Here is a 21,637-nt window from a genome sequence, read left to right on the forward strand (position 1 = left end):
ATTAAGGTCTGGAGACTGGCTAGGCCACTCCAGGACCTTAATGTGCTTCTTCTTGAGCCACTCCTTTGTTGCCTTGGCTGTGTGTTTTGGGTTATTGTCATGCTGGAATACCCATCCACGACCCATTTTCAATGCCCTGGCTGAGGGAAGGTGGTTCTCACCAAAGATTTGACGGTACATGGCCCCGTCCATCATCCCTTTGATGCGGTGCAGGTTTCCTGTCCCCTTAGCAGAAAGACACCCCCAAAGCATAATGTTTCCACCTCCATGTTTGACGGTGGGGATGGTGTTCTTGGGGTCATTCCTCCTCCTCCAAACACGGCGAGTTGAGTTGATGCCAAAGAGCTCGATTTTGGTCTCATCTGACCACAACACTTTCACCCAGTTCTCCTCTGAATCATTCAGATGTTCATTGGCAAACTTCAGACGGGCCTGTACATGTGCTTTCTTGAGCAGGGGGACCTTGTGGGCGCTGCAGGATTTCAGTCCTTCACGGCGTAGTGTGTTACCAATTGTTTTCTTGGTGACTATGGTCCCAGCTGCCTTGAGATCATTAACAAGATCCTCCCGTGTAGTTCTGGGCTGATTCCTCACCGTTCTCATGATCATTGAAACTCCACGAGGTGAGATCTTGCATGGAGCCCTAGACCGAGGGAGACTGACAGTTATTTTGTGTTTCTTCCATTTGCGAATAATCGCACCAACTGTTGTCACCTTCTCACCAAGCTGCTTGGCGATGGTCTTGTAGCCCATTCCAGCCTTGTGTAGGTCTACAGTCTTGTCCTTGACATCCTTGGACAGCTCTTTGGTCTTGGCCATGGTGGAGAGTTTGGAATCTGATTGATTGATTGCTTCTGTGGACAGGTGTCTTTTATACAGGTAACGAGCTGAGATTAGGAGCACTCCCTTTAAGAGAGTGCTCCTAATCTCAGCTCGTTACCTGTATAAAAGACACCTGGGAGCCAGAAATCTTGCTGATTGATAGGGGATCAAATACTTGTTTCCCTCATTAACATGCAAATCAATTTATAACTTTTTTGAAATGCGTTTTTCTGGATTTTGTTGTTGTTATTCTGTCTCTCACTGTTAAAATACACCTCCCATTAAAATTATAGACTGATCATTTCTTTGTCAGTGGGCAAACGTACAAAATCAGCAGGGGATCAAATACTTTTTTCCCCCACTGCATAAATACATTGAACTGAAAATAATTCACCTTTACCAACAATATTAATTTGTAACCTTATAGATACAAAACCCATACATTCATAATTTCAAAAGCAGCAAGACAAAAACAGTATCAGTCTTTTCTTACCTTGGGATCGTGTATTCCTGAGAGTTCCTCATAGGTTTTTTCCCCCACCATTACAGCAGCCAGGTTAGCTGTGTATGTGGATAGACAAAACAAGCAGAATATTGCCCAGAGGTTCATGAGGAATCTGCCCGTCCAACACTTTGGTGGCTTGATGGCAGCTGTCCTTCCAAACAAGATGGCATAGCAGACATTAAGTGCTGAGGAGAAGGAAAAGACCTTCTTCCTGTTTCGACCTTTCGGGGTCATGCCAAAAGGACTCTTCCACTCGTAAATTGTGAGAAATATGGCAGTCACGTGTAAGGACACAAATATCCCCAACCACATGCTCCAGTGCAACGGCCACATGAAGGCCCCTATGGGAGCTGCTGTATCTCTAGTCCTTACCAAAATCCCCAAGCTGGTGGAAAAGAAAGGGCTGGTGAAGTCTATCATTTGGCTGCGGGCAGAGTTGATGCTAAAGGAGGTGACAGCCATGTGTGCTGCCCCACTCATGAGGTCGCCCACTAGCCCTGTCCACCGACCATTCTTATAGGCACCGTACTTCCCATCTCCAACAATATAGAGATCAAAGTGAAAGCCCATATCCTCTGCTAGCTTCTCCAGTAGGTCAATGCAATAACCGTAGCAGCACTTTTTGAACCTATTAGGAACACTGTCGTTGGCCCCCTGAATGTTCTCAAACAGGCTTTCTAGTGCTGCTGTATCATTGGTGAGGGGGTCCAAGCACAGCTGTCCTGCTGGACACAGCCCATCCTCATCTACTTCTCGGGTGAACACAAATGGGTGCTCCACCAGTGTAACTACCCTAAGGTGAAGGCGAGACGAGTGCCTCCAGTCTCCAGCCCGGTGGGACTGCCTTTTATTTGGCCATATCCCATAATCCATCAACACTTTCCCTTCCTTCCATCTGCCCAGCCTTGTCCACATTGGGTTTCCTATGGGATCATGCTGCAGGTTCCAGATGAAATAGTGGCTCTCTGAGGTGATGACAGTATTCTCTTGCGGTCTGATGTAGCCACTCAGACCATCAAATGATGTGTTTGCCAAAAACCTGGAGAAAGAAGACAAATTAATTAATTAATAATTACCATTTAGACCAATGACACATTATATTGTTTGGAGTTGTATTGCATTAAACTGGAATAGATTAACATTTCAGTAAGTATTTGGTATAGCCATTTGCACTTCCAGACAATATATACTACTGTTAATTAATACTTTCAGCCCCCCTACCTTTTGGTCCTGTCATATATTACTAAAAATGAATTGTACATTTTTTACATAAACCTGCAGAAAAAATGGCAAATTATGACTGATACACAAAACTAAACTAAAGTGGAATCTAAAGTTGACCTAAATATTCTTATTAACTGTGTCTGTATGCAGTACACCCTCTTACATAGTTAATATTATATCTGGTTTTCTTCACACCAATGCTTGAAGAACAAGGTCAACACATTAACTTATACTCAGCCATATATAATGCATACATAATTGATTTGCTGTTCATTAATATATCACATTGATTTGTAAGGATTCTACCAGACTAAATTATTTGTAAAGTATTTTGTTTTGCTGAATTATCTGATGTTGCTGGGGATTGTATTGATTTAAAGTCTGGAGGTGGTCCTTATTTTACTGCACAACAACACATCCATCTGGCTATCTATGTTACTGCAGAAACATGCTATCCTATAACTAACAGATAAGCTTGACTGTTCTTGTCATGGTTGATAAACCAATGAGAACTGAAAGATAATAGGAGATTAAAGTAAATTAAGGATTTGAATATTGGATGCATCTTCGTGTATATATATATATATATATATATATATATATATATATCCATAAAGCTACTTTCTGTTGCCACTGTTGTAATTTGTGTTTTAATTATCATATTAATTTGTGTTAATTTTAAAAAACCTTTAACACAGTAAAACATTATAATTAGATTTAAGGTTTTAATAGTCTATTTCATTATGAAAACTTTTAAATGATTTGTATTGTAGGACCATCTTATAAAATTCAAGGAAAATATATTTATAAAGCTAGTTCACCATCTTGAACAATTTCAAGTTCAGTTTATATGTTTATCTCTCTCTCTCTCTCTCTCTCTCTATCTGTATATATATATATATATATATATATATATATATATATATATATATATATATATATATATATATAATACATTCAAACAAAACATTTAAATACAGTATTTGTACATGCATTTTATTTCTACAAATTGTATGTTTCTAAAATATTGAATGTATACATGATAATGACAGATTCAGAGAGGCTTCCAGGTTTTAGACTTCTTAACTATTCTATATGATTTACATTGCATTGGACTTGCCCTTCATACATTAACCATTATTATTATTATTATTATTATTTCTTGGCAGATGCCCTTATCCAGGGTGACTTACAACATAAGTGCCTATATCCATTGATATAATCTGATTCTTCTACATGCTAAAAATAAAAAAATAGTATCTGAATGTTGGATGACACTATACTTTATTATCTCAATGTCCACATTGATTTCTCTAAGATGTATATGCCCAATGGAATGACCGTTTAATCAAATATTACAATCTATTATTTGTTAATGGATTCCCCTCATTGGAAACTTTATTGAACTGTGAGCACGACATAAAACTAAAAGGTTGAGATCCATAATACTTCTATGCCATTGGACTATCTGCCTATGTTTTTTTTGAAGAAAAAGTCATGCAGAAAATCTAGCCTTAATTATAGTGGTGAGAATATGCTGTTAAAGGTCAATAATTATTAAAAAATGAAAAATGAATTATTTTTCTTCTCAAAACATTACCATTATATTTTTATAATTGTCAATGTTCTTTAAAGCTTCTCCTGTCTTATCGTATTCTGCTGCCTTCCAATGATTTAGTGCAGTTGATACAGTGTAACTTTGTTGGTAGTTTTGTAAATTTGAGGGCTTGACAATACATAGAGATTTAATCAAACAAAAAAACAGCAACAAAAATTTATTTTGATATTTTGCAAAACTTCTTAAGGCTTGCATTCCCTTTCCTTTGAGCAATTTGTTAAATAATTGTCCCTGTAATTGAGTGGGCAATTTGCCCCTAGTTTTCCCAAATAGAATGTAAGGACCATACAGTCTGAAACACTCATTGGAGTTTTAAAGGGTTACAATCAAATAATGGATTTGCAATGTAAAATTTAACTATTTATTATCGTTGTTTACAATAGTGTCTCCACACTAATCACTTTGAGTGACAGAATACAACAAATTGGCTGCGGGTTCCACTTGTGAAATTCAGTGTTCTATGATATGATTCATGCTGTTCCGTGCCTTTTATCTTATAACAGGCATTTGAACAGCAGTACTCAACACTGTATTGCTTGTAATTAATCAATGGCATGGAGGTGTAAAATTTAACTGTGCGTTGAAAATATATTCAAGTTGAAAACAATGGGGTGAAAACACAGTACCTGTCAAGAGTCTAATAAATATTAAGAATATTATAACATACAAATGTTTAAAAATCACATTGCCAGAAGTACTTGGCAAGCAGTATATGAATAGATCAAAGACAATTAAAAGTGACTGAACAGCCTTCATTAAGAGAACATATGTTATTCTATTAATCCAACATTTTTCTGCAGTGTTGAACAAGATGTTTATCTTTTTTCAGAAATAATGCAACACATATTCACAGATTGCATATTTTCTGTATGTTTTCTCTTTCTTAAAGATATCACAGTCCCCTCATATTCGCATAGTCTGTTCACCAACTGGCTCCTGTCAGCTTTCATATTTATGACATTCTCAAGTAATGCTGCACAAGATGTCACATCAAATTATGAGGAATTGATTTGAAGTCAGCTTTAAGGGTGATTATTCAGTAAAATATGATGGAAATACATTAAGCCATCAATCTCCTGGTAATGAGATTTCTAGGCCAAAATTCACAATTCAAAAATGTCTGTTGTATTAGGAAGGTCAGGATCTTTCAGAAAACCTCCCCCAGGTTTTTTTTAATATACCTACTTCATTTCTTGTTCAGTGCATATTCATTGGTATGGGGAAAGTAATTTGATTCCATTTTCCATCACTTCTGTAAAGAATATCCAGGTAAAATGTTCTGAGTAACGACACCACTATAATAGGAATATAAGGTACAATGGCCACTTCAAGCATGTGTCTTACAATCTTTAATCTTCTCAGAAAGGAGTATAAACTTTAATTGAATATTATATAATTTTCACATGTTCACAACCAACCAATATACACTCACCTAAAGGATTATTAGGAACACCATACTAATACTGTGTTTGACCCCCTTTCACCTTCAGAACTGCCTTAATTCTATGTGGCATTGATTCAACAAGGTGCTGAAAGCATTCTTTAGAAATGTTGGCCCATATTGATAGGATAGCATCTTGCAGTTGATGGAGATTTGTGGGATGCACATCCGGGGCACGAAGCTCCCGTTCCACCACATCCCAAAGATGCTCTATTGGGTTGAGATCTGGTGACTGTGGGGGCCAGTTTAGTACAGTGAACTCATTGTCATGTTCAAGAAACCAATTTGAAATGATTTGACCTTTGTGACATGGTGCATTATCCTGCTGGAAGTAGCCATCAGAGGATGGGTACATGGTGGTCATAAAGGGATGGACATGGTCAGAAACAATGCTCAGGTAGGCCGTGGCATTTAAACGATGCCCAATTGGCACTAAGGGGCCTAAAGTGTGCCAAGAAAACATCCCCCACACCATTACACCACCACCACCAGCCTGCACAGTGGTAACAAGGCATGATGGATCCATGTTCTCATTCTGTTTACGCCAAATTCTGACTCTACCATCTGAATGTCTCAACAGAAATCGAGACTCATCAGACCAGGCAACATTTTTCCAGTCTTCAACTGTCCAATTTTGGTGAGCTTGTGCAAATTGTAGCCTCTTTTTCCTATTTGTAGTGGAGATGAGTGGTACCCGGTGGGGTCTTCTGCTGTTGTAGCCCATCCGCCTCAAGGTTGTACGTGTTGTGGCTTCACAAATGCTTTGCTGCATACCTCGGTTGTAACGACTGGTTATTTCAGTCAAAGTTGCTCTTCTATCAGCTTGAATCAGTCGGCCCATTCTCCTCTGACCTCTAGCATCAACAAGGCATTTTTGCCCACAGGACTGCCGCATACTGGATGTTTTTCCCTTTTCACACCATTCTTTGTAAACCCTAGAAATGGTTGTGCGTGAAAATCCCAGTAACTGAGCAGATTGTGAAATACTCAGACCGGCCCGTCTGGCACCAACAACCATGCCACGCTCAAAATTGCTTAAATCACCTTTCTTTCCCATTCAGACATTCAGTTTGGAGTTCAGGAGATTGTCTTGACCAGGACCACACCCCTAAATGCATTGAAGCAACTGCCATGTGATTGGTTGATTAGATAATTGCATTAATGAGAAATTGAACAGGTGTTCCTAATAATCCTTTAGGTGAGTGTATAGTCAGGCAAAAAATCTAAGAGGCTATTTTATAATTGTATGCTACTACAAGTGATGAATCTGAAAATATAGTTATATCTTTTCATCATTTGTTCACTGCTGACATAACAAAATATGTTAGATGTATTACCTGGAGAGATATTTCCCTGAGGTTAAATTTCTTTCCTCTACATCCATACAGTTTGTAGTACTTGGAATTAGAGCAAGTTCTGGCCTTATATACGCCGCTTTCCCCACGGCTCTTGCCACCAGCTCCAAAGCATCCTGCACGTAGTGGTCGAGAGCTGGCTCTGTAGTTTTGCCGTGTGCTAAGAGACCCATCGGTAGCCCCTCAGTCCTTAGCTCTTCGACATTCTGTGAGTCTCCTAAAATCCAATGATATTCTGGTAGTGCCAGCCCATACTTCGTAACAATATAAAAAATCTTCTTGATATCCCTGATGTCACATCCAAAGGTAACCACAGTTGATGTTGATTCCTTCAAGGACTCCAGGTAACCTTGTAAGGATGTTTGAAAGTCACTTTTTGAACTGCTGTTTGTTGAGATGTTGATAATAGATCCCATATGAAATTTGGTATTGTTTTGCATCAGAAAAATGAAGTCTGAGATGTTCCAGTCTTGGCACAGCACCAAGCTGACATCATACCAGTTGTTCATGGCCAGAAGGGAAAAAACAATGTCTACCTGAGGGGCAGGAGGATTCCTCAAGGTCATCTGAAGGTGAAGAGGATTCTGAAGGGAGAGAGAGAGAGAGAGAGAGAGAGAGAGAGAGAGAGAGAGAGAGGGAAAAAAGCTGTGTTATTAAGTTTCTTGATCATTTTTAAACTTGTTTGTGGATAGTACTGTATATTAACATTCGTATATATTATGTAGAATGTAGAGGTTTTGGTCTAGCTAATATATGATTAGCAGATCTAACATAGTTCCTATTACTTTCATATATGAATATCAACCATTTTAAAAATATTTAAAATTTCAGTTATCATTGTTGTAAGATGCCCCCCCTTGTTCTTTATGCTCACCCTACGTGCTTATTAATTGCTGTATTTTTTTTGTATATATGAATGACTTTAAATATTTACAGGTCATTAACTCTCTGCATTTGTACACACTTATGCGAGTACTGAATCTATCAGTTTCAATTTGTATAAGATAAGCAATCGGTAAAAATGTGTATGATGATGCTACCTCAGTATTAGTAAAAGGCAGGTTATCCCATTTTTTCAATGAACAAGTCGTTAACATATACCGCACATGTTTAGTGAAATTGAAAACATGATTATGTGTATTACTTTCATGTGAAAGGGTTTCAGCTACTAGGAAACAACGAGCTTTACATTCCAACGTTATATTACTTAAAATCTTGTGAAAATGTTAATTCTATGTATCTGTGTCTATCTATGTCAAGCCATATGTTTAGACACCCAAAACAGATGAATTAGCCACTGTTTTAATCTTACATAATGTTTAGATTATTTACAGTGTCAACTGTTTATTGTAGGAAATACATGGGCATTATCTTGTTTAATTGTTTGTTTGTTTTTCTTTACCAAACTAAGCCTAACAAATACGTGACATAGATTTGAAATATATGTTATTTAATGCTAAATAAATCTCTTATGATTGTGAAATCAAGTGAATATTAGCCTTTTAAATATCAAAATGTGATTCACTGACCTCCAGGGCATGATGAACAAAATAGCTAGTGACTTCAGTTTATGTGATATTTTACTAATTATTGAATGTTATTAATGACATTTACATTATATACAGTCGTTTACATACAGATTTTTTTTTAAAGGTCTAGTTGATTTGTTGACTCATTTTTAATTCAAGTTTGTGATGGGATTAGCTATGGTGAAGAATGATAAATACAATACTATTTGTGTTGTAGGAGCATGATGCATCTAATTGGGAGTTTTGATGTTCATTGCATCTAAATACAGGTAGACTTTAAAATCCATCAGTTGGTATTAATAATGTATTACTTTTTTCATACTATACCTAAACTAATGTCAAGTTGAGTTTTAAGTTTTACACTTCTTTAACAGAATAAATGAAAGATTGTACTGCTGTCAGTCGAAAGGAATTACAACAGACATTTAAGAAGACTCTTCGTTAGTTTTTGTTCTTTAATGCCATATTTTCATTCCACTCAGTTTTATAACAAAGATGTGGATGAAAAACACTGTACTTCTGTATTGTTTCGCCATTACTTTTTATTGTATATATATGTGTGTGTTTGTGTATATATATATATATATATATATATATATATACATACACATACAGTGCCTATAGAAATTCTAGAACCACTTGAACTTTTTCACATTTTGTCATATCAGTGATTCAGTTTCATGCATTTAAATAAGGATTTAGTTTTTATTTTGAAACAAAATATTTAAGTTTTGTATTTGTAATATATATCATAATAACCCCCCCCCCCCCCCCATTCATTTTCCCTTCTAAGTGCCCAGTTCCTGCCAATGAGAAACATTCCCATAATATTATGCTACCACCACCATGCTGCACAGAGGGGATGCTGTTCTTTTGGGTGATGCATTGTGTTGGGTTTGCGACAATCATAACGCTTTGCATTTTGGCATTTTATTTTCGTGTGACCACAAAACGTTTTGTCACATGGCTACAGAATCTCGTGTGATCTTTTTTTTTAATATATACTTCAAATGGGATTCCAGGTGGGCTTTCTTGAGTAATGGCATCCTTCTTGCCACCCTACCATACAGACCAGATTTGTGGAGTGTTTGGGATATTGTTGTCACATGCACACTTTGACCAGTTTTGGCCATAAAACCTGTAGCTCTTGCAAAGTTGCCATTGACGTCTTGGTAGCCGCTTTGATCGGTCTCTTTCTTGCTTGGTCATCATGGTTTGGCATGCCTGATCTAGGCATGGTATTGGTGGTAACATACACCTTCCACTTCTTAATAATTGTCTTGACCATGATACAAGGGATTTTCTTTCCTTTTTTCTTTCTTTCTTACGTTGTGTAGTGTGTTTTGTTGTGTATGTATGTATCTTGGGTATGTGACATTAATCTAGCGATAAATTCAGATATACAATTGCAGGTGTCCATGTCTTATTGAAAATTTCTATTTGAGATTTGAGGAGTGCAGACATTTTTTCTAATGAGATGTAGTCTGTAATTAGATTCAGGCAGTGTGTATTATTTCAATTTATTCTAGTTTTCCAGTTCAAGAGGATTGATTTCTTGGAGGTAGAATGAGATTGGTATTATGTGATTGAATGTTAGTATCCAAGGGATCCAAGGGATTTTCAAGGCCTTTGATATGTTTGTATACCTGACCTGATCGGAGTTTTATTGAAAGCTCCTTGGTGCTCATGGTTGAGTCTTTACTTTGAAATGCACTACAGCAGAGGGAACCTACAGGAACTGCTGAATTGATCCTACAGTCATGTGAATCACTAAAATGTAACTAAATTAGGATTGCTATTAAAGGGGAGATGGACGCTTTTCATTTATATTAATAATTCATTTTGCATTTTAAATAAATCTGTATGTTTAAGTCCTGAATAAAACAGACAAAGATTACTGACTCTACACATGTTCAGGATAAAACTAGACAATTTTTGCAATTAATGTAGACAGAATTCCCATTTAGTATTTCAGTTTGCGAGGATTATCATTGTGTGATACAGTACATTGTGTTAACCAAAAACAACTGCTGATTCCTAGACATAAAATTTCTCAATATAAAATAAGTAGTACCTAGAATTGCAGCATTAGAATTCAAAAGAATGACAACTATTATTTTAAAACCTTTTTCAGCCCATAGATTGATGATGACAATGATGATGGTGACACAGCTCTTACGTGGAATAATGATGGAAGGCACGTATAGTGTCTTATACTTACTTTTGTATTTCACAATGCTTTTAACAAAACTGGACAGACATTTACATCCTTTTGTACAGTGTAAAATGTAAAATATTTACTATTAAACCTTAAATACACTTGACATGGGATTCTGGGTACTATTTAGTAATTACATCATCATTAACTTGTTACTATTTTCATGTACATTTTATGTTAATTATGATAATGTTATCATTATATTCAAGGAAATGGTTGACTAATATGAATGAAACTGGATCCAATGTTTTCTTTATTAAAATATACACCTAATATTTATTTTGCATATACTGCACTCAGCATATTTATTGATTGTATTGCCTGTGAATAATAATAACAATAATACATTCTAATATAATCTAGGGATGATTTGAATATATTGTAGAGCTAAGTATAACAGTATATGAAATGCATACTGTTAGAAGAAACATCTGGAAGGCAGCGTTTGTCCCTTGATGTGACAGTGTGTGAATTAATATAATAGAACTGGCAGAAGCTTCAGACTAACATGATTACTATGATTGGTAAGTGGCAGAAGGAAAACTTTGAGATCAAACATAGGTGCTGATCAAACAAACAATGTGAGATCAAAAATAATCTTCACACAACATAAGCTAGACTTCTTATCAAAAGGAATAGTAAGGTGAAATAAATGTAGGTATTCAGTCTATAAACTTTTCATCTTATGAAACCCACACAGAAGTCCTGTTCAGGTCACAATGCTAATTTCATGGTCTATAACACATTTAAGAATGAGTATGAGAACAAGAATGTCAGGGTTCTTATCATCCTATAAAGATGCCATCTGCTAGTTTCGAAAAACTAATTTAACAAAAGGATGCTTATTAATGCAGACACAACCCACCATTCAACCAACACTGAAGAAACCACTACTTCAGAACTGATACAATATTTTCATATTTACAGAATAATGAGAATATACAGAATTTTAATGGTGCAAGAAACCAGAACAACAGGAATCTAAATAAAAAGGAAATTGACAGGTGCATTTATGTATATCTATAGAATATGTGGATTTTCATGTTTATGCAAGGGATTTAGTTCTTTCTTTCTTTTTAACTTTGTGTAAAATTTGGTGGTTAGTACATTGTACACCATTTACTCAAAGATAAAATAATATTTGTGTAAAACATGTCCTGAACACAAAGGTTTGATTTTAATCTGTAATTTCAAACATTTTTTACCCGTAACTAACTGCTAAATTGCAAATGACTGCACTACATGTCTTACAACATATGTTCAGATTATGCATCTTATTCAACATTAATTTTATCATGAATAAGCACTTATAAAGTGTATCAAAGTCAACTGTATAATGAAGGGCAGTCACCTGTGAGCAGTTGTGTTAAGTCAGCACATATGGATCAAGAGATCATCTCAGAAAGGATGATATTTATTTCAAGTCAAGAAAATAGTCTAATATGTATTTTATCTAACTATTAACCTCTTCAGCTGACATAAACAAATTGGAATGTCCTCCTAAAAGGACCGTCCCAATTTCAAAAGCCCATAACTCTGTAAATATTTGCATCACATGCATATGGATGGTATCATTTGAAAGGAAATCACTTGAATTTGCGACATATATGCTCAGAACACAGTTTGGAGTAACACAATAGACATAACACAAGATCATATACAGAAGTTGCTTCTTCGGCATGTTGTTTGAATATGCAAAATCATGTTTCACAGCACCTAAAGAAGGCACCTCTATATATAGTAGGCTGAATCTCCACATATCCTTTCAGTGGTGTCTTGACAACAACTGTACCGATTTGTGTGTTGGACAGCACCTAGACACCTCTCACAAACAATAGGCTTGTTTTGTTCAGAACACCCTAACGATTAATCCAGTATATATTATGTATAATGTTGTATGTTCTATAAAACACAGAGAACTTCAGATCCGATAATATAAGATAGTTGTGAATCAGTGCACAGAGTGTGTTTACTTCCTGACATTCTGAGCTCTGTACTGGCGTGTGTTGCTTCTACCGAAATAGTTTTGGTTTTGTTTTCAACAGAAGACTCCCTGCTTCCAGAATGTCAAAGTTGTCAGTATTGTCTGAGATTTGTTTATTCTGACTCAGACCAAATAACCCACCCCCCTTTCAGAATACGGAGGGGGGGTGGTATGAAAAGGGGTGGTGGCTTTTTTTTTTTTGCATCAGAGAATGATTGACAGCATTAGAGAGCTAATAGTCTCAGCTTTCATGGGATACCAGTCACTCGGCAAACAACACAACGGTGAAGAATAAACTTCATATCCTCCTGAGACCCAGCAAAAATATTGGAATTTAGATTTGTTTTTTTACATCACTGTAGTTTTTGGTGCATAAGGTACATATTACAAAGTTTTATTTTTTCATATTTTATTGTATATCCACTGTTGTGGACATCAAGACTTCGTTGTTAATGAAAATTAAGAATTTTACAGCTGTGTCTAAAAACAAAAACTGGAAACCTACACTACCGTTCAAAAGTTTGGGGTCACTTAGAAATGTCCTTGTTTTCCATGAAAACATACATGAAATGAGTTTGAATAGGAAATATAACAAAATGAATGGAAAATATAGTCATTGACGAAGTTAGAAATAATGATTTTTAATTGAAATAATAATTGTGTCCTTCAAACTTTGCTTTCATCAAAGAATCCTCCATTTGCAGCGATTACAGCCTTGTAGACCTTTGGCATTCTAGTTGTAAATTTGTTGAGGTAATCTGAAGAGATTTACGTACCATACAGTCAAGCTGCTCCCACAACAGCTCAATACGGTTGAGATCTGGTGACTGTGCTGGCCACTCCATTATAGACAGAATACCAGCTGACTGCTTCTTCTCTAAATGGTTCTTGCATAGTTTGGAGCTGTGCTTTGGGTCATTGTCCTGTTGTATGAGGAAACTGGCTCCAATCAAGTGCCGTTCACAGGGTATGGCATGGAGTTGCAAAATGGAGTGATAGCCTTCCTTCTTCAGGATCCCTTTTACCCTGTACAAACCTCCCAAATCTCCCAATCTGTTCTTCTTTGTGATCCGAACACCTCAAACTTAGATTTGTCTGTCCATAACACTTTTTTCCTATCTTCCTCTGTCCAGTGTCTATGTTCTTTTGCCCTTAATCTTTTCTTTTTATTGGCCAGTCTGAGATATGGCTTTTTCTTTGCAACTCTGCCTAGAAGGCCAGCATCCCGGAGTCGCCTCTTCACTGTTGACGTTGATACTGGTGTTTTGCGGGTACTATTCTATTTAATGAAGCTGCCAATTGAGGACCTGTGAGGCGTCTGTTTCTCAAACTAGACACTCTGATGTATTTGTCCTCTTGCTCAGTTGTGCACCGGGGCCTCCCACTCCTCTTTCTATTCTGGCTAGAGCCAGTTTGCACTGATCTGTGAAGGGAGTAGTACACAGCGTTGTACGAGATCTTCAGTTTCTTGGCAGTTTCTCGTATGGAATAGCCTTAATTTCTCAGAACAAGAACAGACTGACGAGTTTCAGAAGAAAGTTATTTGTTTCTGGCCATTTTGAGCCTGTAATCGAACTCACAATTGCTGATGCTCCAGATACTCAACTAGTCTAAACAACGCCAGTTTTATTGCTTCTTTAATCAGCACAACAGTTTTCAGCTGTGCTAACATAATTGCAAATGGGGTTTCTAATGATCAGTTAGCTTTTTAAAATGATAAACTTGGATTAGCAAACACAACATGCCATTGGAGCACAGGACTGGTGGTTGCTGATAATGGGCCTCTGTATGCCTATGTAGATATTCCATTATAAATCACCTGTTTCCAGCTACAATATCCATTTACAACATTAACAATGTCTGCACTATATTTCTGATCAATTTGATGTTATTTTAATGGACAAAAAAATTGCTTTTCTTTCAAAAACAAGTAAATTTGTAAGTGACCCCATACTTTTGAATGGTAGTGTATTTAAAACCAAGGAAACAAACAACTCAAAAAACTTAGTTTCAACATGTAGGTTTTTGTCTTCAGCAATCTGAAGGTTACGTTTCTGGCACTGCCCTTCTGAGGGCACCAAAATCAACCTTGTTTACTTTCTGACATGATCAGAAAATGATCAGGTCTCTGGTGTTATGTATGTTGATTGGGATGAATGGCATAGCTATGAAAAGATTGGGGGTCATACCTTCCTAAAGATTTATGTAACTGTAATATTACTTTTATTACAGGGTTGTGTTTAATTTCCATGTTAAATGGGAGAAATACTATAAGCAATTGACACATCTAACTGTATGCACTGGATATGTATCAATTTGTTAGCACTGTTTATTAATTTGTTTGCACAGTTTATTAATTTTAGTGTGCAAATAATTAATCAGTTTGTATGACATTTTGTAGAGAAAATGGGTCGCATTAGTATCCATGGGTGGAAATTAAACATGCATATTAAACAGTAATGGCACTAAATCAGACTGCTCTAAAAAATAGTCAATGTGCTTCACCACTAGATGGTTTGTAGTCAGTTCCCCTATACATGTACCATATCTAGTCAGCAGTAGTCACCCATTACAAGTGAGGGTCTGATAATTTATTGAAAGGTTATAAAACATACACACATACCAAATCTTATAAAGGACCGGGTAAAAAATGAAGATTTTAGTAATTAATTTAGAAATTAGTAACCACACATTTATGTACACGCTCCAAAAAACTCAGTTCAACATTTTGATCTACTCAAGATCTTCATCAGAATAGATAATAAATAACTTAGTTTGAGCATATACACAAATGTGTGGGTACTTTATTATCTGATTATGTATTGACCTGAGGTCTTCTCTGTTCTGTTTTTCTACAAATTAAAGAATTTTCCCCACTACTGTTTTTATACATGTTCCATATAAAGCCAGGAGGTGTCACCCTATACAGTACAAAAACAAAAAAGCAGAAGAACATTTGTATATAAAATATTAATGCACTGGTCCTATTCAAATATAATATATCTTGGTACTGATATTCTACATGTATCATCATCACCAGCAGCATCAGCAGCATTTATTGATCCACTGCTGGATGAAAGCCTCTCCAAAATGTTTCCACTTTTTTCATAGGAACAGGGTCTCTTTTCCAGGACAAACCATCAAGGCTTCTTATTTAATCTTCCAGTCTTTTATGTCTTGTTCAATCTCTGGAGATGCATTCTATAGCTTATTTCGTCCATCATATTCTTTAATCAATTTGTGTTGTTGTTGTTTTTGTCTGTTCTTGTTGTTCCAAGCATACATATTTCCATGCTTCTTTATGTGTTTTCCAGTTTCTGTGTTATTTTTGTGTTTAGTGACCAGATTTAGTAGCCATAAGTGAGCACTGGTTTTATGCATTGATCAAATAGTTTTGTCTTCAGTTTACAGCTCTCACCAGTTTAAAAGCTTCTTAAATCAGTATCTTTATCATTTATTTTGATGCTGAGACAAAAGTTCAGTACATTTTAGGAAAGGATGAGGCCTATTTTTGAATATTTATATTAGATCTGCCTTTTCTGTTTTTTGTTGGCATAGTTATAAGTTATACTGTATCTATCTGGTCTGTCATCCATGTGGTGATTCCTTGAAATTTCTTGCAATATAATTTCCACAATTCTTTTAACTTTCCATAATCTGAAGACTAAGCTAGTAATAAGTCCATATGGAAGAAATCAAAAGAGGGTGAAAATGGGATGGAGTGCATTTGGAAGAATGGGCATGCTGTTGAAAGGAAATCTACCCATTTGCCACAAAATAAATGGAACTAACCTATGAAGATTGATTTGTTGAATTATAGAGAAAAATGTAATTAAAACTATTTCATGAGCTCCAGGTTAGTAAAACAAAAGGGAGTTGTTTTTTTTAATCTTGCATGTACAGTAAAACAAGGAGGTTGTAACATGCAGGTTTTCGGATTATTTTATTGTATTATTTATTTTTGTTGATAAACACACAGAAGATATAGTAAAGGCATAAGATTATTCATTTTTTCTTCAGCATCATGAATTACCCTTAGGAAGACCACCAGACTCATCTTTAATTATTTAAATCAAAATGAAGAATATTAAGTGTTGAAACTAATGTGCTAGTCTTTGAAAGATTTTAAGGCAGGCTTGTCCACAATGAAGATTATCCAACTGAAGTAAGAGTAGATAATAAACTACTTAGCTTGTGTGACAGAATGCGAACAGTACTAACCATTTTTTAATGGTGGAGGGAATGCTGATTAAGTAAGATTTTCTTAAGAGATGGAAGATTTTTTTCCAAATCAAGTTCATTCAGATTCAGTTTCCTTTTTACTGGCAGTATGTGTTTATATATATATATATATATATATATATATATATATATATATATATATATATATATATATATATATATATATATATATTAAAGCATTCATTCTTTCTCAACCGTAAGAGCTTTCACTTTTGTAGTCTGACCAGGAGATGGTGCTATATACCTGTTTCTTGTCATCTGCATTACAAACATATGTATTAATATACTGTAACCACTTTAATGGAGCAGTTTTCCTTATTGCAGAGGCATGAAATGTGGTGTGCTCATATCATCTGTACTGATTATATCTTTCTCAATGTGATTTTACAATGCTTTTTATAATATTACTAAGAAAGAGTTGTGCAACTGAATGTCATTGTTATTTTTGTTTTTGTTCTTTAGGTCTTTGATGGCAAGGTCCAAACAAATTATGTAAATCCATCAAATGTGAATATGTATTGTTTTCTTCAATGATTCATTAACACATACACACAAACACGTATTGATTTGTTGCAGTTGGATTAATAGTTTTAAAAATGCATGTCTGTGTCTGGAAACAATAACTTAAAATAATCACAGTCTCTTCTGCATGAGATCTACAGAGGACTCCATTCCTTTTATGTTACTTTTCATTTATTGTGTTTGATGTGCTGTCAGCTCATTACCATTTTTTCATCCTTTAGATCAAACCAAAATGGATGTGAAATATTCTTTAGCTAGGATTATCAATCAAAAAGTTGTTTAGACAGTTCATAATTGAAAGTAAAAAATGTTAATTAAGTCCTTATAAATTAAAAAGGTATAACTTTTGTTATACTTCATTTACTGAATTCATGTATACCAGTGTGAAAGATAAATATCTAATAGGACATACTTTTAAGGGGCTTCAGCAAGATAACTGCAGTGTCTAAAATCGGCTGAAAGCACACAAGCAATTACCAAAGAGTGGTTGTGAACATCCTGTAATAAATGAATTATTCATTACCATCTAAAGTGACTCCTGGGATAATTGTATAAATGACACCAATAGGTTCTGCACTGGCTGTCATCCCTAAGTCTTTAATTAAGAATGATTTAAAGTGTTCAGAAAAACTGAGTTTTATTCCATTTGGGTAAAAAAAAAAAACATGGCAAATAGGATGCTGTGATTTAGTATAGGTAAGAGTAGCTATTTAATTTACTTTTATGGTACAGTGTTGACAATTCTTAGAAAATAATTTATTATTGTTATTTATTTGTACCTAACCAGTTACATAAACCAGATAGAACAACAGGATACAATTTCAAAATGTATTATTTTTATTTCATCATCAAATGTCAAATGCTTAAAATCCATACAAGTTTACATATGGTGTTTTTTTGTGAATTTGGGAAATGTATTTTAATGTGTACGTTCTTGTGTCTTTTATGTATTTGTGTAGGTGTGCAAGTGTGAATGAGTGTTTGCTGTGGGGAGGTGGAAGATTTGCTTTAATCGTGATCTGAATGCGTGCTTTCTGAAGGAAATAAACAGTAACGTGAATGGCAATCCAATTCAATATAATGTATAGCTTGCACAAACGAGTATGTAACTAAATAAATAAACCTGTTGATAAAGCGATAAGTAAGGACTCCGTTGTTGAAATTGAAAATCTGTAGAGCCTGCTAGTGCATTGGTCATATATTATTTCAGCAAGGAAATAACTATTAAGGGAAAATTGAGTTTTAATCGTTGGTTGCATTTCATTACAGCTGCTATATAAATGAACATCGTTCCCTCTGAGATAACTGTCTGAGATGTCGAAATCCAATTTTCTTTGAATTGTATCGGCAGCCAAAAGCAGTGTCAAAAGGAATAGAAAACACTCACAAAGAATAGGGGAGGGGGGCTAAAAAGACGTCTATGCAGCCCCAGCATGGCTATTCGAAGGTGCATCGATTCTGAAACCACTCTCTATATATCTGTATATCTCTCGTATCTGCACTCGTCGACTTTGGTTATGAACTGAGAGAAACTACATGTAATTATAAATAAAAAAAATAAAAAAGCAGGCTTAACCCAAATGTCTTCAACACACATGGCGGCATCACAAGAGCAGGCAATACAAATGTACTAGAAAGGCGATAGCTAAAGAAGTCGCTGGAGTAACTCTCAATCTGCACCTCTAATACTACCTTTCTAGTTTGTAAATTGATATAATGTGACATCATTCACAAATAGAAAAGCATTGAAGAAAAAGCATTACTTTTTGCACAGTTGACAGAAGGCAATGTTTTGAATTAAGGAAACGGCATCGTGCGAGCGCCTACGATCGCTGTCCATGGTCCTGATTCCATTGCAGGGCTTTATCAAGTTCCTCCTAACTTTCCTACTTGACTGCCGAGGCACAAAACACTGACTGAAAAATCAAATAAGAGTATATTTGTCTAATTAATTAAAATACAAAATAAACACTGTACAAACCTTTGCTTACCTTACTTTGTCTTGCGAACTCCCTTTGAACAATGCTGATTACAGGGATCTCTAATGCAGATGAGATAAATTCCAGCTCCAGAAGCTCTCCCTTATTTTGGGGAAAGGCTAGCATTGCAGACACACCTTGGACCACGACAGTATGGCACACACTTTGCAGGAAAGATACAGGATCAGGACACACCGAGGAAGACGAAGAAGAGAAAGAAAAGGCGGGCAGCTCCCCAAGACCCGCTTCCACGGCCATCACCACCTCCAAAGACAAGTTGTATGGCAAAAGACCCACCATTCGGTTGAGTTTCTCCACGGCCATTAGAAGAGCTTCCCTCGGCACAAATAGACTTGTTTCGCTTTCCAGTATTTTATTCCCAGCTCGACTTTTGGCTTCCTTGGGGTGGTTATTTTGTTGGCTTTTAGTCCTCGTGTTCCGTGATCCGTACCCACTTTTAGTGCTCATTTCAAAGTCTTTCTCCTCTGCGCTAACTGTTCCCTTTTCGATTTCCCATTCAATATCCTCCTCCTCGATGGCATCAATGTTAAAGACCCGGGGCTGCAGGTGCACGGCCCCGACCCTCACCGTGTGCCCAATCCTCTTTAAAATCTGACAGGGCTGTGGATGTGACAGAGACCCAGGAACCCCAAACAACAGCAAGGTGCCTGTCGTGAGCATAAGGAGCAGCCAAAACCTGCCAAATACCCCCCCAAAACACAACCCCCTCATTACTGTCCACAAATAATCCCGATGCACATGAAAAACGAAGCTTTTCTCTTCCACCTACAGCCCTTGTGGCCCCAGCCAAGCTGCAGTGTGTATTTTTTTTCTTTTCTTTTCTAAATATTTGAGATCCAGCAAAGTTATGCGCTTCTCTCCCTTCAGGCTCCACATTGACTGCGAACAACATTAGCGAAATTAATCATTCCAGGGAAATCTCAAACTATGTTCACTTCCTTCCAGTTTAGAAAGAAAAATGCCCCAGGACTACATTTTCCAATTGTGGTGAGGTAGAAAGTAGTGCGTATGTCCCCTTTAAAACAATATAATTAAAGTTGTAGTTGCCATATGTAGTTTCCAGAAAGAAGCTATACATTACAAAAGAGAGGCTTTATTATTCTCCATCCATTGATTTTTTCTTTTTTGTATTGTTCTGTGTGTATAAAAGCACGTATGGTACCCAAGTATATTCCATTTCGTTTGTGTTGATACTCCTCAATTAAAATCCTTAAAATCATTACATTGGTAATTATATAAAAATATGCATACACGTTTATATATATATATAAAAAGAAAAAGAAAAAACTTGCTTCCCCTTCAGGCTGACATCAGGAAACTTCATCCAGTCGCTTGGTTGCGCTCAACTCCCACTGAGAAGCACAGCTGAGGAAATCCCTGGCACAGGACTGAGGGCGCGCCACTCTCAGTGCATGATGGGAATTGTAGTTAACCCCATCAATTCCACTGATCCTCTTAGTGAAATGCTCGTTTCGTCTCACGGTATAACATCTGCATTCTGCATGAAATTGGCCAAGATCTTAAAGCGGCACGGTGTTGATACTGAGGGGGAGACAGCTTAAGTTAAATGCGCTATACTCGGCATGCAGATGATTTCAAAAGCAATCGTACACAAGTATAAATCAAATCAAAGGTAGTCTAGTATGAGAGATGTGAAAACTAGTTGAACTGATATTCCTAGTAACTCTTTACCCTTCAGAAAGCATTGTAATTGGTGCTCTTAGGGTAGACCACTGCAGACATAAGTTCTCTCATTTCTTATCCTTTTACCAGATATCAAAAAGATCAAAACTCGAAGTGCCACATAGGAATGACTACTTAGCACCACTAAAATGTATGAAACAATAGCTCTAATGTGATTTAAAACATATTTAGCTTTAAAAAGAGATACACCTTTTTAATTAGGGTTAAAGGAGAAAGATTTTTAAATATTTTGATAAAAAATGAATACCAAATCAAATTCCTACACCAAAGATATACATATATTATTGTAGGGTAGTTAGAGCTTTCTGCATTATGTATCCTCACAGCCAATAAGTAATATTTCTCTCAGATTAAATACATTGCAGTGGAGATATTTAAGTAAAAAATCTATGAATACAAATCTAAATATTTGGTTCTAAACCTTGCCACCATTTATATATATATATATATATATATATACACTCACCTAAAGG

General features: G+C 36.0%; 1 protein-coding gene across 1 annotated transcript in view; it reads right to left on the reverse strand.

Annotated features, from left to right (window-relative positions):
• The window catches only part of grin3a (glutamate receptor, ionotropic, N-methyl-D-aspartate 3A), a 34,592-nt gene extending 14,328 nt beyond the window's left edge, over positions 1-20,264 (reverse strand). Inside the window, exons 1-3 of the mRNA XM_066711747.1 lie at positions 19,452-20,264; positions 6,948-7,549; positions 1,316-2,366 (exon numbers count right to left, since the gene is read on the reverse strand). Coding sequence (XP_066567844.1) covers positions 1,316-2,366; positions 6,948-7,549; positions 19,452-20,171 — 2,373 coding nt within the window. The 5' untranslated portion in view covers positions 20,172-20,264. The remainder of the gene's footprint in view (positions 1-1,315; positions 2,367-6,947; positions 7,550-19,451) is intronic.
• Between the last annotated feature and the right edge of the window lie 1,373 nt (positions 20,265-21,637).

This window comes from Amia ocellicauda, chromosome 8 (genome assembly GCF_036373705.1).
Source record: "Amia ocellicauda isolate fAmiCal2 chromosome 8, fAmiCal2.hap1, whole genome shotgun sequence".
NCBI lineage: Eukaryota > Metazoa > Chordata > Actinopteri > Amiiformes > Amiidae > Amia > Amia ocellicauda.